This window comes from Urocampus carinirostris, chromosome 10 (genome assembly GCF_059441175.1).
Source record: "Urocampus carinirostris isolate Australia breed hairy pipefish chromosome 10, RoL_Ucar_1.0, whole genome shotgun sequence".
NCBI classification, from domain to species: domain Eukaryota; kingdom Metazoa; phylum Chordata; class Actinopteri; order Syngnathiformes; family Syngnathidae; genus Urocampus; species Urocampus carinirostris.
In genome coordinates, this window is record NC_142358.1 from 26,748,396 (window position 1) to 26,768,352 (window position 19,957).

A 19,957-nucleotide genomic window follows, 5' to 3' on the forward strand; every position below is an offset into this window, starting at 1 on the left:
ACCTACATCGCATATATGCGACTGCTTAAAACTGCTTAAAATAGCCCCATACTAAAAATCATTCCAAATATCAATAAAGTGTGTACATAAACATCACTGATTGTTTAATAAGGTAGTAAATAAAGATTAATATCCTGGTAAAAAATCTAAAAATATAACATTTTTTAGTCATTTACTGTACTTTCCAGCAGCGATCCAATGGCGGACACTCGTATACCATTTACATATTTCGCAGTCATTTCCTTCTTTAACTCGAATGTTGTTGTCACAGTTTTCCACTTTTCCTTCCCTTTATCACGATTTTTGTTGGGACGCATTATTATGGGGAGAAATAGGAAATCAAACCAACAAATTCACAATAAAACGAGATGTGGTCCCTCTAGTGAAGTCAAGTCAAGTCAAATGTATTTATATAGCCCTTAATCACAAAAATGTCTCAAAGGACTGCACAGGATTACAATGACACAATTACCTGATCTCAAACCAACATGCGGGCAAGGCACAACTCAAAACCTCAGCATGAGGAAAAAGAGAAACCTTGAGAAGGGACCTCACAAGTGGCATCCCCCTTCCAGGATGACCAGGGTGAATTATATTTAGTATTACAGTACACAAACATAGTAAACACTAGGTAACATGCTGAAAATTTGTCCGCAAAGTGCATGACAGCAGCGACGCCCCCAGCCTGTAAACTAGTCCAGAAAGTCTATGACGGCCATGACGCAGCTTCCCATCTCTGCCAGCTGGTCCATGCAGGCGTTAACATATGAATCAACAGATAAACAGATGAAATAGATCGAGCAGTGAATTATAACCATCTACTGTTAAGGAGCGTAATCGACCCTCGGTTTTTTTCTTCCTCTTAGCATTATTTTCCCAAGGCAAAGGCCCGTGACCCATCTAAAAACGGGTTCACGACCAATTTTTGGGTCCCGACCCACCAGTTGTAAAACAGGGGTTCAGGGTAAACAGCATGTTCATTGGCAAAGTTAACTTCCCTTTTGTTATAATGGTGTGCCCATGGCATCATTCACAAAGAAACTTTTACTACATCTTAGTCATTTGAGTCATGACTTAACATTTATAAGTGTGTTTTCTATATCTAGGTCAACGGCCGCTTGACTCTGGGAGAAAACATAGCAGACATGGGAGGACTCAAGCTGTCTTACTATGTAAGTCAAAGTGTCCTTGGCCAAATTGAGAAATATTCTTATTTAGACTGTTAGGATCCGCACACCACTTTCCTGCAGAGGGCGCCAAACTTGTGTGGCGCAAGACACACCTGAGTCCCAACATACCTGTCCCTCATTATGAAATGCTTTATACTGACTGCTTATACAGCAAACTGAGTCAGGTCGTATGCATTTCCACCGCTCATCAGGTCTGTTTTTTTGTTTCTGGTTTCTTGTTTGGACAGTTTGTAAGTAGCCACTTGTTTGTTACTTTGTTTCTTGCATCTCAATTTCCAGTTTGCTCTTTCTGGTTTGGACCATGTCAGGTTGTTTTTTTTTGTATGAACATTTCGTTGTTTTGTGACCCTTTGTTTGTTTGTTACAATGTTCTTTGCATTTTCATTTCAAGTCTGGTCTTTAATTCTGGTTTTGACATGTTATGTGTCTTTGTGACCCCTTGTTTGCTAGTTACTTTGTTCCTAGTTTTGTTATCAAACACCATCCTTATTTGGAGCATCCCTGCCTCAGGTCCTGCTTCCCTTTGCTTGCGTCCACCCTACAGAGTGTGACAGTGGGATAAATGAAGATTCTGTTTTTTTGTTATCATATATATCTATTTGCCGTAAGCGTATGATTTATTTATTCCAACAGAAAGTGCAACAATATATTGCAAAATTGATTTATTCCCCCCTACATCTTTTAAATTTGTTATGAAAGTTGTATAAAAAGCTAAAAAAAAAATTGAGCATGACTCCAGTTACTGACCCCATCGCTAGAAATATCTGTCGTAACATAATCGAATAGTTACGTACGATCATGAGTCAAAACGAAGCTTCATTGTTAGCACAGATTAGAATTAGCTACGTTTCTTACAATTAAAATTTGAAGATAATGTCAGTCAAGTAGTCAATGACAAAGATGGGGGGGTATATTTCAAGGTATTAAGAGTATTTCAATCAACTAAGTGGATTTGAGCCACTCATGCGATAAAATGGTGATTCCTCACACAAAACTAAACCAAAATCTCAATTGGTACATCCATAAGTGTTTGTGATGTTGGGAATCACCAAATGATACAAGGGTGGCGTTGCGCAAGGTAAATGAATTCATTTGATGGCCGGAAAACGTAATAAAACTGTTTCTACAGTTCCTACTTACTTGATTGTGCTGTGAATAAGTTCAGTGCCAAGGTATAGTGTGTTATATCACTCAAACACAGGGAAGCTAGAACAGAGGCAGGTGTGCTCAAAGAGAGAAATGGTATTTAACGACAAAAGGAGGTACAAAATAACAAACAAGTGGTCACAAAAAAATGAAAAGGGCAACAAAACCAAACCTGATATGATAGTGGAAGTCAGAAGAAATGACATGGAAGTAGCAACGAGGATGAATATGGCTATGACCAACGCAGTATGCTGTTCGAAAATTAGGAACGGATGGGGAAAGGTTGGGCACAAGTGTGTTCAGTTCTACACCCGGTTGGCACCCTCTGGGGGAAGGTGGTGGGCCAGATCCTGACAGTCTTTGTTGTCTTCAAGCTAAGGGGACGTGTTTGTTCTCAACATTCTAGAATCTGATAATACCAGTTGAAGCAAGTAAGCCAGCAAACAGCCAAAAAGATGGTCATTTTTCGAGCCTTTTGGGTTGCTAAAGTTTCGCGCACACTTGACGCCGTTAGCATAGGGAATTTTGCTTTGAACCCATTGGCTGTGATTTCCAAAGGTGCCATTCCCGCACATCTGAAGCTGTTTTTAGCTGTGCTGTTCAGAGTTATGATACGTCAAGTTGTCAATGCAAACGTGTTTTCTGATAATGTGACCCTTCAAGATGGTAACTTTTACAAAGACGCGCATTAATTTATTACTGCACCGTAGGAAAAGACTAACGAGGGCTGTGTCATGCAAAATATGGTTCTAACCTTGTCTGTCTAGATAAGGGGTGTCAAACTCAATTACACAGAGGGCCAAAACTCAAACCACACCTTTGGCCGCGGGCCGAACAGGATAAATATTTATTGAATACACTTTCCTTTAAAAATAAATAAATAAATAATTAAAACACATGAATTTAAAACAGTCAGGAATATTATTCCAGAATAAACAAACTTAAACGTTAAATGAATTAAAAAGCGTTGCTCTCCATTAAAATATCTCCTGTCAAAACTATAAAAATGAAAATAAAAAATATATAAATAAAATTTGTGCTTTTCACTTTGGGAATTTGCTTTGGTGAAAAACATGTTCATATTCTTCTTTAACTCTTCAACTTTCTGTATCTTTTCTCTGGATTCAAGGTTTTTCAGCTTACTCTGAAGTTTTTTCTTATAGTGAAGTTTTACATTAAATTCCTTAATTACGGCCACAAAAGCTCCACAAATAAGACACACGGGTTTACCGGCAATGTCAGTTAACATAATTTTCTCGGCCATTGTGGTTTTTAGTATCCGAGTAAAATTTGAAAGTTATCAGGGTTTCATGGACCCGGGCCATTAAAGTAGATGTATATAAAAGGATTTCGCGGACCGGATATAATTGTAGGCCGGGCCGGAGGTGGCCCGCGGGCCGTGAGTTTGACACCTGTGGTCTTGATGAGATTGTCAGGGCACTCTTCAACCAATAATATGGAGAATTGGCCAAATAACAACACATACGTGAGATATCGTCTTTTTCTGTTGTCATCGATTGTTGACACAATGCCAAAGGTTATTGACTTGTCACTGCTCCTCACAGATTAAAGGGAACTCCAGGGAATTGACAATGACTCTGAGTATACCGAAAGGGAACTGTAGCATTTTTAAAGGATAACTTTCTCCACTGTTCAATTGGTATCTATAAATCGCAGACTTTGCTTAATTTGTGTTTTAAAAAGTTGAAAAATTATGAGTAAATTGTAAATATTGACCAAAAAGTATTTTCCACACTGTAAGGCGTACCCCCGAGAAATAGTCGTAATTTATTTTATAGAACATATGTTAACATTCACCACTCAAATTAAATTTAGCAACAAACAATCAACATGTTAACCACAAGAAGGCACTCGACAACCACTCTGTATGTTTCTCAAAAAGCAGAACAGTTACTGTATGCGGTAACATTTAATTGTAACTATGCGTTTCTGATTTTATCCACCGTATTTTCCGGTATATAAGCCGCGCACGATTGTAAGGCACACTTTCCAATTTCTGGCCAATTTGGGGTTTTGGTGTGTGCCTGAAAGTCGAGAAAATAGGGTACTCCTGTTTTATTCCTGTTATAATTAATAGAAGTAATGTTAGGAAAAAAAATCGAAGGGCATCTGAAATAGTTTTAGATGCCATTTTCGTCAGAAGCTAGATTTGTTAGGTTTTAGGGGAGGGCCTATATGAGCGGGGAAGCAGGAAGTGAGCCAGGGGTGCTCAAAATAAGGATGGTATTTATCAACAAAACCAATTACAAAGTAACAAACGATCAGATCCAAACAAAATCAAACCTGATAAAGTCCAGAAACCAGACACAAAGAGCTTAACCGGAAATGGAATATCCAAGGAACAAAGTGACAAACTAACAAGTGGGCACATAACTGCCTACAAAATGTCCAAACGAGAAACCAGAAACAAAATACAAACAACCTTGCATGGCAGTGGAAATGAGAATGACCCAACGACGAGGGCTGTCCAAAATGCTATTATAAAAGATCAGAATAATTAGGGACAGATGTGTGGTGATTGAACACATCCGTGCCCAGTTCGAAACCTGGTTGGCGCCCTCTGGCGGAAGGACACTTCCATGACCTGAACAAGATTAGCATTTTGGCTAACATGTGCTCGGTTGTATGAGGACTATGCTTTGAGCTTGGCAGTATTCGGGCGCCTCCTGGTGGAGGGTGCACTAAAATGCAATAAGGACACAAACAGTCAAACTACAATATGTTCTCCCTTGTCAACGTTTTCTAATCCAGAATAACGCTTCCATTTCAATATGCTACTTATCCAGGGTTGGGTAGGGTTACTTTAACTTGATTACTTTCAATTACTTTTGGATTACTCCAATACCAAATATGCTAATAAAAGACAAAATAAACTAAATATGAATAAAATTACTCAATTTTGTGCAGGCTTGGGGAGTAACGGAATACATGGAACGGCAAAAATTATGTTGACAGACTGTTTGGATTTATTTTCATTTTGTTTCTGTCGCATTTTATGTTAGTTTTACCGGAGCGCAAAAAGATCAAAGCCAGGAGAGAAAGCTTACCACGTGATGTGAGTCATAATTGTATTCATATTTAGTTTATTTTGTCTTTTATTAGCATATTTGGTATTGGAGTAATCCAAAAGTAATTGAAACTAATCAAGTTAAAGTAACCCTACCCAACCCTGTACTTATCAAGAATGGATTATGACTAACGACTACTGCTCCAAATCTGTGAGCCTGACTGTTCATCAAATATAGTTTAAGATAATAAAACACAATATTTTATTATATATAATGTAAACGGAGCAAGCTAGAGGAGTCATAGCTCTCCACTTGCTATAGGGCACCTATTCACCCTTTGCTTCCTGAGAATTAATGGTTTTAGAGATGTAGTCTTTCAGACAATGCCCTTGATACCAAATTTACAATCACGATTGCAGTAGAGGTCTTGTCCAAAATCAATAGACTAAAACAATGTATCAAATTCATCGATCCATGCCCGTGATTTATAGTAGGAAGCAAAACAATAAAAAAGGTATACTGTACCGTAAATGCACAGCAGAATGAAAAATGGCACATACCTTTACAGAAAAATAGGGAGTCTAGACGTTCAGGAAGGATCACCATAACAGGTACACTTTAAAAAGTTTTCTTGGTCAATTTTATGAAAATGTGGTAAACAAATTGCAGATTGTTGTAGAGTAAAATTGTTTTGTTCCACTGCCACATATACTTTTCCCATTAATTTACTTCTCAATATATTTCTTTATATAAGAAAAACAATATTTAACTATTACTTGAAACAAAACTGTAGTAATAATCAAAATGACTAACATCATCAACAAAAAAAGCTATACATAAATTGTAGCATATTGTCTTACCTTAACTTATAAATGAAGTTAACTGCTGCTCCTTTGTTATAAAGCATCGATAATACTCCATTGTGAAAATAAGTCCATGCAACGAGAAAAATAAGTACTGGATAGCTTGCTAATACTATCACAAATTCTATTTTTTGGGGCTGAGGTGTTCGTCGAACCAGAATCCTTGGTCTCACTATCGCCCTCTCCCATGAGGCAAGAGAATTGCGTGCCTCACTCTTCATCTGCAGACACTCAGCACAGTAATACGTTACATACTAATTGTATTACTAATATTCATAAGATAACTTGAAAAGTCTGAGATTTTGAAACAGAAAAATCCAAAAATTGTGAAATGAGAACGAATCTTAACTGTAAGGTTTTTGTAGTTTGGCCCATATGGGGGGAGACTGGAACTGAAGCAGGGGTGGAAACAGGAACAAAGTGACAACCAAAGAAACCAGAAGCAAAAGAAAACAAAGCTGGCGTGGCAGTGGGAATTAAAATAACCCTACCTAACAACCAAAAGCAAGTGGGCGCAAACAACTGACAAAATGTCAAAAACAGAAACAGGAAACAAAAACAATATTTGATGTAGAATTGGCAGTGGAATTGAAAGGAACAAAGTAACAACTAAAAACAAGTGAAAATGAAAATGACACAACCATTGTCGAAAATGTAATTTTAAAGGGCGAGGAAAACTTGGGGTAGCCGTGCGGTGATTGAACACCTGTGCCCAGTTTCAAATCTGGTTGGCGCCCTCTGGTGGAGGGAGGTATATCAGCCTCGAACACATAACACTGAATGACTATAACCATTCAATATGTTTTACATTTTTAATATGTATATTTCCATTGATCAAATCAGTTTACTTATTATAAGTATTTTCTTCTCACGTAAAATAAGAAAAATTGTGCATAAATGTCATTGGAACAAGAAATAACCCTTCTTGTGTTTTTTTTTAATTGAATTTAAATTTTAAATGTATTTCTTTCTTTATTTTGACCAGGCATATCAAAAATGGGTGAGAGAACATGGCCCCGAGAGGCCCCTGCCGGGGCTCAAATACACACATGAGCAACTCTTCTTCATTGCCTTTGCACAGGTATCAAAGCTCTTCTTTATCTTAACACTGACACGTTTCAATTGTAGGCCTCCATCTTGACAATTGCAATCCAAATTATGTTCATTTATTGTTTTCTTTCAGAACTGGTGCATGAAAAGAAGATCTCAGTCCATCTATTTGCAGTTATTAACAGATAAACATGCACCGGAACACTACAGGTGAGTTGAACCAACCCAAAACCAGTGTTGGGAGTGTTACTGGGAAAAAAACTAATCAGTTACAGTTACTAGTTGGTTCATTTAAAAAGTAATTGTGTTACTCCCCAAGATTAATAACTTCAAAAAGTAGAGCTTTATTCTTAAAGTAACTAGCTAGTTATAAAATACCGTAAATATTATATATAAAAAACTGCTTGAAAATAGTCACATAATAAAAAAAATAGAAGAAAACGAGTACACAAACCTATGGAAGAAATAGCTAGTGCAATCTTGAGAGCTTGCAAACACAGCCTAGACACTCCATATCCATTTTGTCTTCAAACAACTTCAAGATATCCTTCTCTATTTCTGGGAAATGCCAAAGACAGGCAAGGTGTATTCAAAAAAATAATACAGACCAAAATTCAGCACTCTTTTTCTTTAAATTCTGTGCTTATGTTTGCAACATTGATATTGTGGTCCCTGTATAAGCCACACACCCTACGGACGCGGTGCCTATCATTCGCTACTGGTGACACACAACCAAATACTGTATTCACATACAAACTGACCCACTAATTACAGTATTTGATTTAATAGTCTTACATGTGAATGTATGGTAGGAAGAATATCAGTGGGGAGAACCTTCGCGCCCTCGTATGCCCACCTTTTGTAGGTGCTGCAATCGAAGTGTTGTTGCCGGCCGATTGAGTGTACTATAACGCTTCTTGAGCGAAGGTGGAACTGTCAAGACAAGAATACTTTATAATTGATTTACCTACTTTCAAAAAGTAGCGGAGTAACCCGCCAACAAAAATAGGTCAGTTACAATTTTTTATTAACTCAATGACTGCCAGCTTCGCCAAAAAATTAAATGTTTGTTTTCTATAGCTCGGGATGTAGCCACGCGAACACACATGACGCACACTGCGTAGTGCATCAAGTGCGCAGGAGGGCACAAAACAAATCAGGGTCGTGAAACAAAAGTGGAAAGTGTTAAAAGTGTTAATTATATGCGCTAATATAATAAAACAATACAAAAGCAGCATGAACCAAATTTCCCAAGAAAAGGGGTGAATCTGCTTTGTGACCTGGCCTATCTCCAGTCTCATGGTGCCCCCTCCCGTCCCCTCCTAGTGTTATGTTCGATTATGTCTCATTCGCAATTTGGTAAACACCTGTGTGAACATGGCCTCGAAACGGCAACAAGAGTATGGAGCAGAGACAAGAAGAACCGAAATTAAGCTAATGAGTCGCTTGCCGGTTGTCAATGTTAAATTAAAAAGCCCATTATTGTACTGTATTTCCACACTCATTTGGTGCACTGTTTTAAAGGGCACACTCTCCTTGGTTCGAATTATTTTTTCTGTTGGCTCATACAACGCACTGGTCTATTGGATGCGACCACTCCGGCGCACTGGCCTATTAGATGCGAGTCCCACGCCTTTAATACCAAAACAAGTCTGCATATTTAAAAACAAAACAAAAAGCACCGGGAATGAAATTAAGCATTTCTGTTTAGGGCACCAAAATGGCTTGCAACAGCCCTGTCTATAGCCGTCAGCAGCAACATAGTTAGAATGGACCTTTGACACCTGTACTCGTCAATGGCAACCTGGATAGAATGAATCTTAGACAAATGGCAGCCGATCTACAATGGATCTTAGACCTTTATACCTGTCAATGGCAGCCTGTAAAGAGGTTTTTTTGACGTCTATAGCAATCAATGGCAGCCTGGCTAGAATGGATTTTAGCAGCCAATGGCAACCTGGATAGAATGAATCTTAGACAAACATCAGCCGATCTACAATTTTGACGTCTATAGCTGTCAATGGCAGCCTGGCTAGAATGGATCTTAGTAGTCAATGGCAGCCTGGCTAGAATGGATTTTAGCAGTCAATGGCAGCCTGACTAGAATGGATCTTAACTCAATGGCAGCCTAGCTAGAATAGATCTTTGACGCCCTTAGCAGTCTATCACAGCCAATCTAGAATGGATCTTAAGACGTCCTAAGCTGTCTGTGGCAGCCCAGTTAGAATGGTTCCTTAACTTTAATAGCCGACCATGGCAGAGAAAGACTTAAAGTGTTACAGTACTTATTACCGAGAAAAGTAATTTCGTTCCAGGTACCTGTTCCTTTGTAATGGATTACTTCCAACACTACCCAAAACACATTCAACAGTCAATAGCTGTCAGGAACCAGAATGATAGATAGATAGATAGATAGATAGATAGATAGATAGATAGATAGATAGATAGATAGATAGATAGATAGATAGATAGATAGATAGATAGATAGATAGATAGATAGATAGATAGATAGATAGATAGATAGATAGATAGATAGATAGATAGATAGATAGATAGATAGATAGATAGATAGATAGATAGATAGATAGATAGATAGATAGATAGATAGATAGATAGATAGATAGATAGATAGATAGATAGATAGATAGATAGATAGATAGATAGATAGATAGATAGATAGATAGATAGATAGATAGATAGATAGATGGATAGATAGATAGATACTTTATTCATCCCCGAAGGGAAATTCACATTTCCAGCAGCATCCCTGAGCTGAGAACAGTACAATAATAAAGCCAAAAGAATACAATATTCAAATACCCAGTGTGACGTGCAAATGCCCACCGTAGCGTGTTATATAGAGTAACTAAATAGTGCTACACAGAATACATATTGCAGTAAGATTCGGTAATATCCAATGTAGGTGGTGTGGTTTAATGTGGGCCTTTACTCTGCCGGGTGGAGTTAAAGGTGGTGTGGTTTAATGTGGGCCTTTACTCTGCCGGGTGGAGTTAAAGAGCCTCATGGCATGAGGAAGAAAAGATTTCTTCAGTCTGTCCGTAGTACAAGACAGTGACATCAGTCTCGGACCCAATTGCGTTCGTTTTAAAGGAATCTTTATTGGATTGAGCTGAGAGAGCTTGCTAAGAAGCCGAGGATTGTCGATCGCTAGCAGCGTTGGACGGAATGGCAGTTCCGTGACAGGTAGGCAGAATCGATACGTCTTAGCGGGCAGGTCGATGGCCAGGGCAGGAGAGCAGGTCGTAAGCGTGGGACAGAAACAGGTCGACACGGAAGGCAGGCAGGAATCAAACAGGAAAGGTCTTTGGTACTGGAATCTGGCAAAACACACAGGGAGACACAAGTACGGTCTGACACCCTCGTCTGGCCGCTGTCAACTTAAGAGGAGAGTGCCAGCCAATAAGAGTCTTCATTTTGGCAATCATGACAATAGCTCGTTCCATGGTGTGTACTAAAATTCTTTCTCACCTTTCAGAGTGATTGGCAGCGTTTCCCAGTTCAACGAGTTTTCACGCGTTTTCCATTGTCCGAGGGGAACCCCCATGAACCCTGCTGACAAATGTTCTGTATGGTGACCTTGCAGAAAATGGACTTCATTTAAAAGCCCCACGCCTAACACGCCCTTTGACAATAATTCATCCCAAGCAAGAAGACTGCAATCATCCTACTTGAGGATAAAAGTGAATCTTTTTATCATTCATCAGTGCAAACATATTGAATAAGTGATGCTCATATGGTCATTATCAAAAGAACTGCTATCCAAGCCACGTACATTATTCCTGCACGTATCATATACAGTATCATTGACTATATATATGTCTATTTTTATACTTTAGAACTTTTTTTGAAATCATCTATTTTTGTATTGCGGCAATTATATGAGATCCATTATATATTTCATACATGATTTCATTTGTTTTCCACTAGATCAACTCAACTTTTTAGTAATTCATCCTCTCATGCATCAACTACAACATACTCAGCATATCACAAAGGTAGAAGTATGATTTTGGTGTTTCTTTTCTATGGAGGACCAAAAAAATGCCAAAATATTACAAATGAATGTATAAAAGTGAAAGTAAACGAGTACGATATGTATATTTTAAAGACTAAATGAAAAAATGTTGTGTGAGGGGACAAAACCTGTCATGAACCGGAGTAGGATGAGAACCCAAATGCGTGACGTTTCTCACACAAGACTTTTATTTTACGGGAAATGGGGAGTCATGCACGTTAAGCAGCAGTCTGGCGTGGAATGACGGGAAGCCAGAGGCCGACGAGATCGATACCAATTGCTCGAGCAGATATCGGACAGATGGGGTCGATACCAGAAAGGATGGGACGGACAGGATTGATTTCAAAACAGGATATCAAAATTAAACAGGACAAACTAGACGGGAGCGAAAACTGGAGAAAATAATAAACAGGACAAAAATAGATGGGAACGATACCCAGTCAAAACCCACGTCTTGCGGGGAGGAGGTTCGTTGCCAGACTGACAAATGGTGAGTGAGAGCACTGAGCTTGAATAGAAGGGAATCCAATCCGTCAACAAACCACAGCTGGCGCCACACAGGCGGGGCCAATTGGGCGCCATGGCAACCGTGACAAAAACAACAAAACATACATAGATATAAAGTTAAAATACGAAATATAACACGGTCAAAAATTTGAGAAAAAGTACAAAAGTAAGAGTATGACTATTTGAACAGGAAAGACGTTTTTTTGGGTTGAAATGCATCAAGATGTGTACTTAATGTTTTTTATTGTACAGATATATGCCGTGCTGCAAATTAATGACACATTTACGTCGGACAAGTACAATTTGATGTATAAGTACATTTACAACAAAACAGTTGCTGCCACTAACCAGAGCTGTGACATATTAAATTGAGATAAACTGTTCCTTGTTTCATTTTTTTGCACTCTGTAAAAAAAAGCGTGTAAAATATTTCAATAAACATGACAAATGCTCTTCCTTCATATTATTTCATGCTGCACATAATGTCAGCATTAAATGATATTTAAATGAAGGGGCAGAGCGGAGTTTTTCTTTTATCAAACTGTATCCTCTTTGGTTGTTTGACATGTCAACACACACTTCTATTCGTATTTCACTGATTTTTCTTGATACCTGCAGATTTTTGTAACTTCATATATTTAGTTCATGGTGAGTGGGAACTGCCACTGGAGCCAAGCTTGGAAATGGAGTCCACTAGGGATTAGGATTGTGGCTAGGCCTACGCCCGTCGAGTCTAGCCAGGCTCAGCCCAAAGGGTTAATGTGGATCCCCATTTCCATGAGCGCACCACCTGTGGGAAGGGTGACAGGGCTCTGGTGTGTATAGAGCTGGGCAACAGCAAAGGGAGGGACAAAGGAGGACCAATCCCTTAAAGAAGCCGGCTCCTGGGACATGGAATGTCATCTCCATGGCAGGGAAAGAGCCCAAGCTGGTCTGTGAGGTTTAGAGATTCTGACTACTTATAGTCAAGACTCACTTACACACACAGTTTTGGCTCTGGTATCACTTGTCTCAAGAGGGGTTGGACTCAACCATTCTAAGAGCGGCACAGAGCCAGTGAAGACGGCTCCGTGCCTGTATGTTGGGGTTCACCACAGTAGACGAGAGGGTAGCCTCTCTCCACCTTTGGTTGGGGGGACAGGTCCTTAGTGTTTTCTGAGGTGGTTAAAAAGCCAACCCCAAGTGGAGAGTTTCAGGTATCTCAGGTTCTTGTTTACAAGTGAGTGTAGAATGGAGCATGAGATCAACAGATCAATGCAGCGTCATGTGGATCCTGGTGAAGAAGGAGCTGGAGAAAAGGAATAGGTCTCCATTTACCAGTTGACCTACGGTCATAGTCTGTTGTTAATGATCGAAAGAACAAGATCCCAGATGGAAGAGACTTAAATGAGTTCCTCTGCAGTGTGTCTGGACCCTCCCAGAGAGAAGCCTAGTAATCCAGGAGGGACTATGTGTAGAGCTGTTGGCCCTCCACTATTGGAGAAGCCACTTGAGCTGGCTCCAACACCCGGTATGGATGCCTCGTGGACGCCACCCTATATATCTAGGCTGGCCTAGGAATGCTTTGGGATCCCATCAGATGATCTGATCAGAGTGGATGGAGATAAGGAGGTTTGGGCTTCCCTGCTGAGGTTAATGCTCCCCTTGACCCACAAGCCGAAGAGAATGGATGTATTGATGGATAAACAAATGGATGGATGGATTTAGTAGGTCATTTTATTTCTATTTTTAAAAAGTTGTATTTTTAAACCCATTCTTTTAGCATTTGAATAATTAATTTACTTAAATTGGCAGTTTCTGGTCCTCCATACTCTTTCAACTGTGACTACGCCTAATGACATTGCCTCTAGCTTGGTTGCACAGAACTGTACTCAAGGTTGCTTTGTGGTTGCGAGTGCAAAGCTCACCGTCATGACCGTCGTATCGTTTGCCTGCGTTGTTCTGTTGTTGGAGTATTTGTACCTTTTTAAGCGCCGTCAAGTGTTTTTGTAAAAAGGTGGATTCATTATTGAGGTTTTTTTCTCAGGAAATGTAGCTTCAGAATGCAGTAATTGTACAACACTCACCTCTTCCAAAATGAAAGTATTTGTAAGAGAAAAAAATAAAACGTTCCCCACTTGATTTCTAACTTGAATTTACCTGACAACTCGTGATTAAGAAGGGACATCCTGAGTAACGCAGAGAGAAGCAGTACGTCCATCACTTTATATATCGGGGATCAAATATTGTGATTAAATCAGGAAGAGAGGACCCATGCATTTGTACTGTGTAATTTTGAACAAAATGCTTTGTATACAAAATGTAATAAAGGTGTTAATGTGGTGAATTTGGTTTGGGGAAAGAATGCTTCGCCCCCTTTTGGACAATTTTGAAACACAACTAACATACATGGTCCACTCATAACTGTACTGCTGCTGGTTCCCATGTGATTGCTATCGCTTCTTCTCTGTGGTTGCTGTTCAATGTTTGAATAAATTCAAACAAATCCCCGTGTCACGGGATTACGCCTTTGGGTTATTATCAGTGTGTTGTCAGTGTGTGTGTGAGTGTTTGCTCCCTGGCTCTCTTTTTAGCAGCGTTAAAGCTTTATCCCAAAAACTGTTGGAGGACATGGACTCCAACAACACATGTTTTTTCAGGAGCAAGAATATTGTGAAATTAATAAAATTCGTTTTTCAAAAACACTTCGAGACACTGCCCTACTTACGATCGCTCATAAGTTGAATTTGTGCTATATTTTGTATGTTTAAGGTTTATGTGTTTCAGACTTGTATAAGTAACCTGTGATGTTTGGTACTAAATAATAAACATTTCATAAAATAATATGCTCTATAAAGATAAATAAAGTAAGTTTTACTTACTTGTGGAAGATGGGCTTCAAGAGTGGGGCTACTTCCTCCTCCGTGGTAGAAAGTGGCAGAAAAAAAGCAATCCTACCATTTTCTCAACCACATCAAGCTTTCTTATTCCACTTTAATTTTAAAAGAAACGGCTCGCCTTTTCTTTATACTTTACATCAACCACATTGAATGGATGCACGAGATATTAAGCAATAAAAATTTCAAAGTTCTTAGCGCGCTGCAGATACAGTATCAAATGTTTACACTCGAACTAGGAAGAGGAAGTGGATTTCTTCTTCAGGGTGAATGCTGATGAACCTCTCACAGCGCCACCACACGCCAATAGCGACAGAAAAAGCACTAGAGTTCTGTCCTGTACTCGGGAAAAGATGCACACAATACAAAATCTAACTTACAGCAAAAATACACATCAGAACAATAATTTTACTTAGAAATCATTTTCGTATTCTGTAATCCCTTATCGCGGTTAATGGGTATGTACCAGAACCACTCACAATGTGCAAAAATTCACAAAGTAGCCCCCTCCTCACATTTAAACTTGCACTCCACCAGCCCTAGCTCGAAGGAATATTCGACCTGGGATAATGGATCATAAACCATGCATTTCATGTTAGAAAGTGCCTCCTGCCGTTCCCTGCTTGCAGAAATAAGGGAATGGAGATTGTGGCCACACAGGTACAGTTCACTTATTGATGGACGAAATGGCCAAAACTTCATTTACATAAATATGTGATCTGGGATACTGGGTAACGGAATATTTTCCAACTCTTAATGCACTAAGGTTGCAAAGTACAAAACATAAAGGTGCAAGGTATTACAGAATTCCAATTTTTGTGCAGCTCCGTGCAGTAAGAATTGCATAGTAAAATAAGAAACAACGAATACATGTATCAGTTTGAAAAATTGCTATTCAAGTTTGCAACTTACCAATTGAAAAGGGGAGGGATTTATTTATATTTATCAGCATTTATTTTTATTTTTTATTTTTTGCCGAAGGCACTGAGGAAAGAGTGTAATAAGACGAAGAATACTTAAAGGATCAAAAATCTTGCAAATCAATGAAGGCAACATGCTCAGTGGGTTGATTTACTCAGTTTATTAGGTGTGTTCTGCCTGATGGGAGTTTAAATACCAGTACTCCATATTTCACTTTGAAAAATTGAATGCTGACTATTGCACTCTCAACAATACACACGGGTTGGGAGATTTCTCATAACACCAAAAATGTCGATATTGTTGGAAGGTTGCAGAAATGATGGCCCTTTTTCTTATTTACATCAAATTATGGAAGGCAGATTTCTATCAGTGAATCCCTTCGATGGATTATCAGCTGGAGACTAATTATTTAAACTAACTAAAATTAAAATATTAAAAGGAACCATTTGGCAAAGTAGGAAATTCCATGTTTTTGTTTCATCTAACACAGCTAAGGGTTTGGATGAGTTACTACTGAAATGATTTAATTGAAGAAAATTGTACGCAAGATTATTTAGCATTAGCCCTTTTAAAGTGGATTCTAAGTAAAATATCTATACAGTGGAACCTCGGTTTTCGAACGCCTCTCAGTTCGAACAAATCGGTTCTCGACCAAAAATTTCGAGAAATTCTTGCTTCGCTGTTCGGTCAAATAATCGGAGTTCGAACGCCGGTACGCTAGGGTGCGATGCTGAGCAGCGTACGGGTGTAGATCTTGTAGATTGCCCCCACCCCTCGTGAAGAACTGTTATCACGTGCGGACGTGTTTCGTTTTGCTTTCGCTTTTAATATAGGTGTACCAAGTGTTTTAGCCCCTAATTATGCCTCGGAAGAAGGTCGGTGCAAGCAGCAAAGTTGCTACAGGTGAAAAAAAGAAAAGTAGTGCCTACAACTATTGCATTCAAGAAACAAATAATAGCAAAATATGAAGAAGGTGTGTGAGTTTCCGATCTTGCTATACATACAGCATGGCTTCTGCTGAGCACCACAAAGGTAAGAAATCGTATTCATAATCCTTTTCTTTACGCTTTGTTTATTTTTACACGTTCATGTATGACGCGAATGTACGATTAGCCTGGGTTAGCTTTGTTTACGTTAAACATTCAGGGTGTTGGAACGGAGCTCCCTTTCCAATGAAGCGCTAGCCACTTGTTGTGGAGACTCGGGTGCTAAATAATGTGTAAACGACCTGATTTTTTTATTTTTACAAGTTCATGTTAGCGTAATCTTTCGTACGGAAGATTACGCTAACGCGAACGTACGATTAGCCTGGGTTAGCTTCATGTTTACGTTTATGGTAAACATTCAGGGTGTTGGAACGGATTAAAACGATTTTACATTACTTTTAATGGGAAAAACGATTTTCGGTGATCGAACAAATCGGTTTTCAAACAGGGTTCTGGAACGGATTATGGTCGAAAACCGACGTTCCACTGTACTTGAATCCAGGTAATCGTACATGCAACTATTTTGACAACTGTGAATTATTTGTGATTTCAAAATCCGTTGCAGCCTGGTCATCCTGGTCATGTGCAAGCCCCTTCTCAAGATATCTTGATTTTCCTCATATTGAGGTTTATGAGTTTTTCCTTGCCCTCATGTAGGTTTTAGATTAGGGGATGATGTCATAATAGTCTGTGGTTTGCAATAATCTGTGGTCTGTGCAGCCCTTTGAGACTCCTTGTGATTAAGGGCGTCACAAATAAACATGACCTGACTTAACTATTTTCTATAAAATCTAATGTTCTTTAGAAATCTAAGGCTCACTGGCTTATTTTTACTCTTACTTATGGTACAAGTTACCTTAACTTGCTTAAAGATTTTTTTTCTTTGCAGAACTCTTTTTTAAGGAGTTTTTCATTCAAAAAACGCCTGTCTTTTACACCAGAAAAAAATGGTGGTTACGTTTTTTTATTTTTAAATCCTCAAGTCACTGTAAACAAAAGCTTGAATAAAAAATGTGGTTGTCTAAAATTGGTCTGAAAGTCAATGTTTTTTCATGTGCAGTTCCTTCTCAAAGTTTCTTCATTTTCCTCATGATGAGGTTTTTGAGTTTTTCCTTGCCCTCATGTAGGTTTTAGATCAGGGGATGGTGTAATAATAGCCCGTGGTCTGTGCAGCCCTTTGAGACTCCTTGTGATTAAGGGCTATACAAATAAACATGACTTGACTTGATTGAAAGCTCAATATTTAATTATCTCCTGTGAGATGCTTTGAACTATCCCTTCTCTGAAAATTTGCTATATATTCTCTTTTAATTGTTTGTGGAGCTCTCCTGTCGAATAAATCCAAACAGTTTTGAGTGTTTAATCACAAAGTTGAAACTGACAAATGCAGACAGCGCAGAAGTAAACTTGCACTTGATGGGTTATTGATTGATTTAGTTTTTTGTTTTTGTGCACGTTTCATGAAATATTCTTTAATGTTCAAACAAGATATCGATTTCTCCATTCACCCAATTTGGGGAAATGATCATATGTAGGGGTATTTGTTGTACTGACAATTTTGTTGTGCAGCAGCGGCCTCTGTTGGCGAAAATTGCATCCTGAGAGTACATATTATAGAGATAAACCACTGCGATGAGACCGGGTGGAAACATTGATTGGACTGGGGAGGGATGGGCACCAACAGGCTGTACTTGCCCAAAACACAGGAAATGGTGGCCCTATCCCCTTAGTGGTTAAGGGATCTAACCAACTAACCGACCATTATTATCAAGCACATGAGTCGAAGCAACATAAATAAGTATTCTTAATTCTTAATCCTTAAAGCAAAGTATACCTATATATATATATATATATATATATATATATATATATATATATATATATATATATATATATATATATATATATATATATATATATATATATATATAAGAGAGGTTTTTAAGGGTTATTGTTCTATCTTCGTTATTCATTATCCATTATCCGTTATCGGCCAGTTCATAATACGCTACAAAGCCTAAGAGCCGGGACACTTACTCTCAGCCAAAAGGCCAAGCTAAAGTCCTAGCCCTAAAGCCCTGCTGCGATCATTGCGAATGCACCGTTCCCGGAGGTACTGCAATACCGGGCCGATGAGTGGAGTGGACAGAGCAAGCTCCTATTCCATCTCCGGATTGCAAAAATCAAAGACTTGCTCGGTGGCAACGGGAATTGATGGAGGTTTGTTTACCTCCCAGTCCACTTATATATATATATAGTACCTGCCTTGTGTGTTCCTCGTTCTTCATGATACTATCCGCGCTTTTAACAGACCTCTGAGACGATCACAGTGCGGGTGCATTCATACAGAGACTTGATTACACACAGGTGGATACCAATTATCATCGTTAGTCATTTAGATCAACATTGAATCATTCAGAGATCCTCACTGAACTTCTGGACAGTTTGCTGCACTGAAAGTAAAGGGGCTGAATAATTTTGAACACCCACTTTTTTGTTTTTATATTTGTTAAGAAAGTTTGAAATATCTAATAAAGTGTGTTCCACTTCATGATTGTGTCCCACTTATAGTTGATGCTTCACAAGGAATTACAGTTTTATATATTTATGTTTGAGGTCTGAAATGTGGCAAAAGGTCACAAAGAAAAAGGGGGCCAAATAGCTTTGCAAGCCACTGTAAGTCAGGGTTCGCCAAACTATTGTCCACCAACAGATTTAATCAGAATATTTGAATGAAACATTGGAGAACTGTAGGGCATCTAAGCCCATCAAAGCAGCCACTACTCTATATTTATACGTTTTTTTGCCGCAGACCCAAAGGACAGATCAAGTCAAGTCACAATTATTTGTGACGCCCTTAATCACAAAATGTCTCAAAGGACTGCACAGGATACAATCACACCATCCCCTGATCTTAAACCAACATGAGGGAAAGGAAAGACTCAAAACCTCAGCACGAGGACAAAAAAAACTCATTTTTACCCCCTAGACCCTTCCCCTTTTTCTTTTCAAAGACTTTCTTCTTTTCTTTCTCTATTGTATTATCAGACTACGTACGCATTTGTTTCGTCAGGACCACATCCCCCTTTTTAATTTTCCTTTCACCCTTTTGGTTGTACTTTTTTTCGGTTGCAACCACAGATTAAATGAACTCAAATTCTATTTTCTGGATTAACAACCCGTGTTTCAGAACGGACTTCAAGAACGGACCGAACATTAGCATTTCCTCTCCGTTCACAGAAGAAAGAAGAAAGAAATCCTGGCTTTGGGATGGGTGGAATGTCTGCTAATTGGGCAACTGCTTCGAACAAGTCTCTCTAAAGCCAAATCTATTGAAATTAAAGAATAACTCC

At 38.8% G+C, this 19,957-nt stretch overlaps 1 protein-coding gene and 1 pseudogene across 2 annotated transcripts in view; one reads left to right on the plus strand and one right to left on the minus strand.

Moving 5' to 3' along the window:
• ecel1 (endothelin converting enzyme-like 1) overlaps positions 1–14,325 on the plus strand; it is a 98,044-nt gene extending 83,719 nt beyond the window's left edge. For both annotated transcript variants that reach the window (XM_088345973.1, XM_088345974.1), the window contains exons 15-18: positions 1,107–1,172; positions 7,214–7,309; positions 7,412–7,488; positions 10,775–14,325. In XM_088345973.1, coding sequence (XP_088202099.1) covers positions 1,107–1,172; positions 7,214–7,309; positions 7,412–7,488; positions 10,775–10,874 — 339 coding nt within the window. In that variant the 3' untranslated portion in view covers positions 10,875–14,325. The remainder of the gene's footprint in view (positions 1–1,106; positions 1,173–7,213; positions 7,310–7,411; positions 7,489–10,774) is intronic.
• A 4,377-nt stretch (positions 14,326–18,702) lies between these two features.
• LOC148358545 (U2 spliceosomal RNA) lies at positions 18,703–18,792 on the minus strand (annotated as a pseudogene).
• Between the last annotated feature and the right edge of the window lie 1,165 nt (positions 18,793–19,957).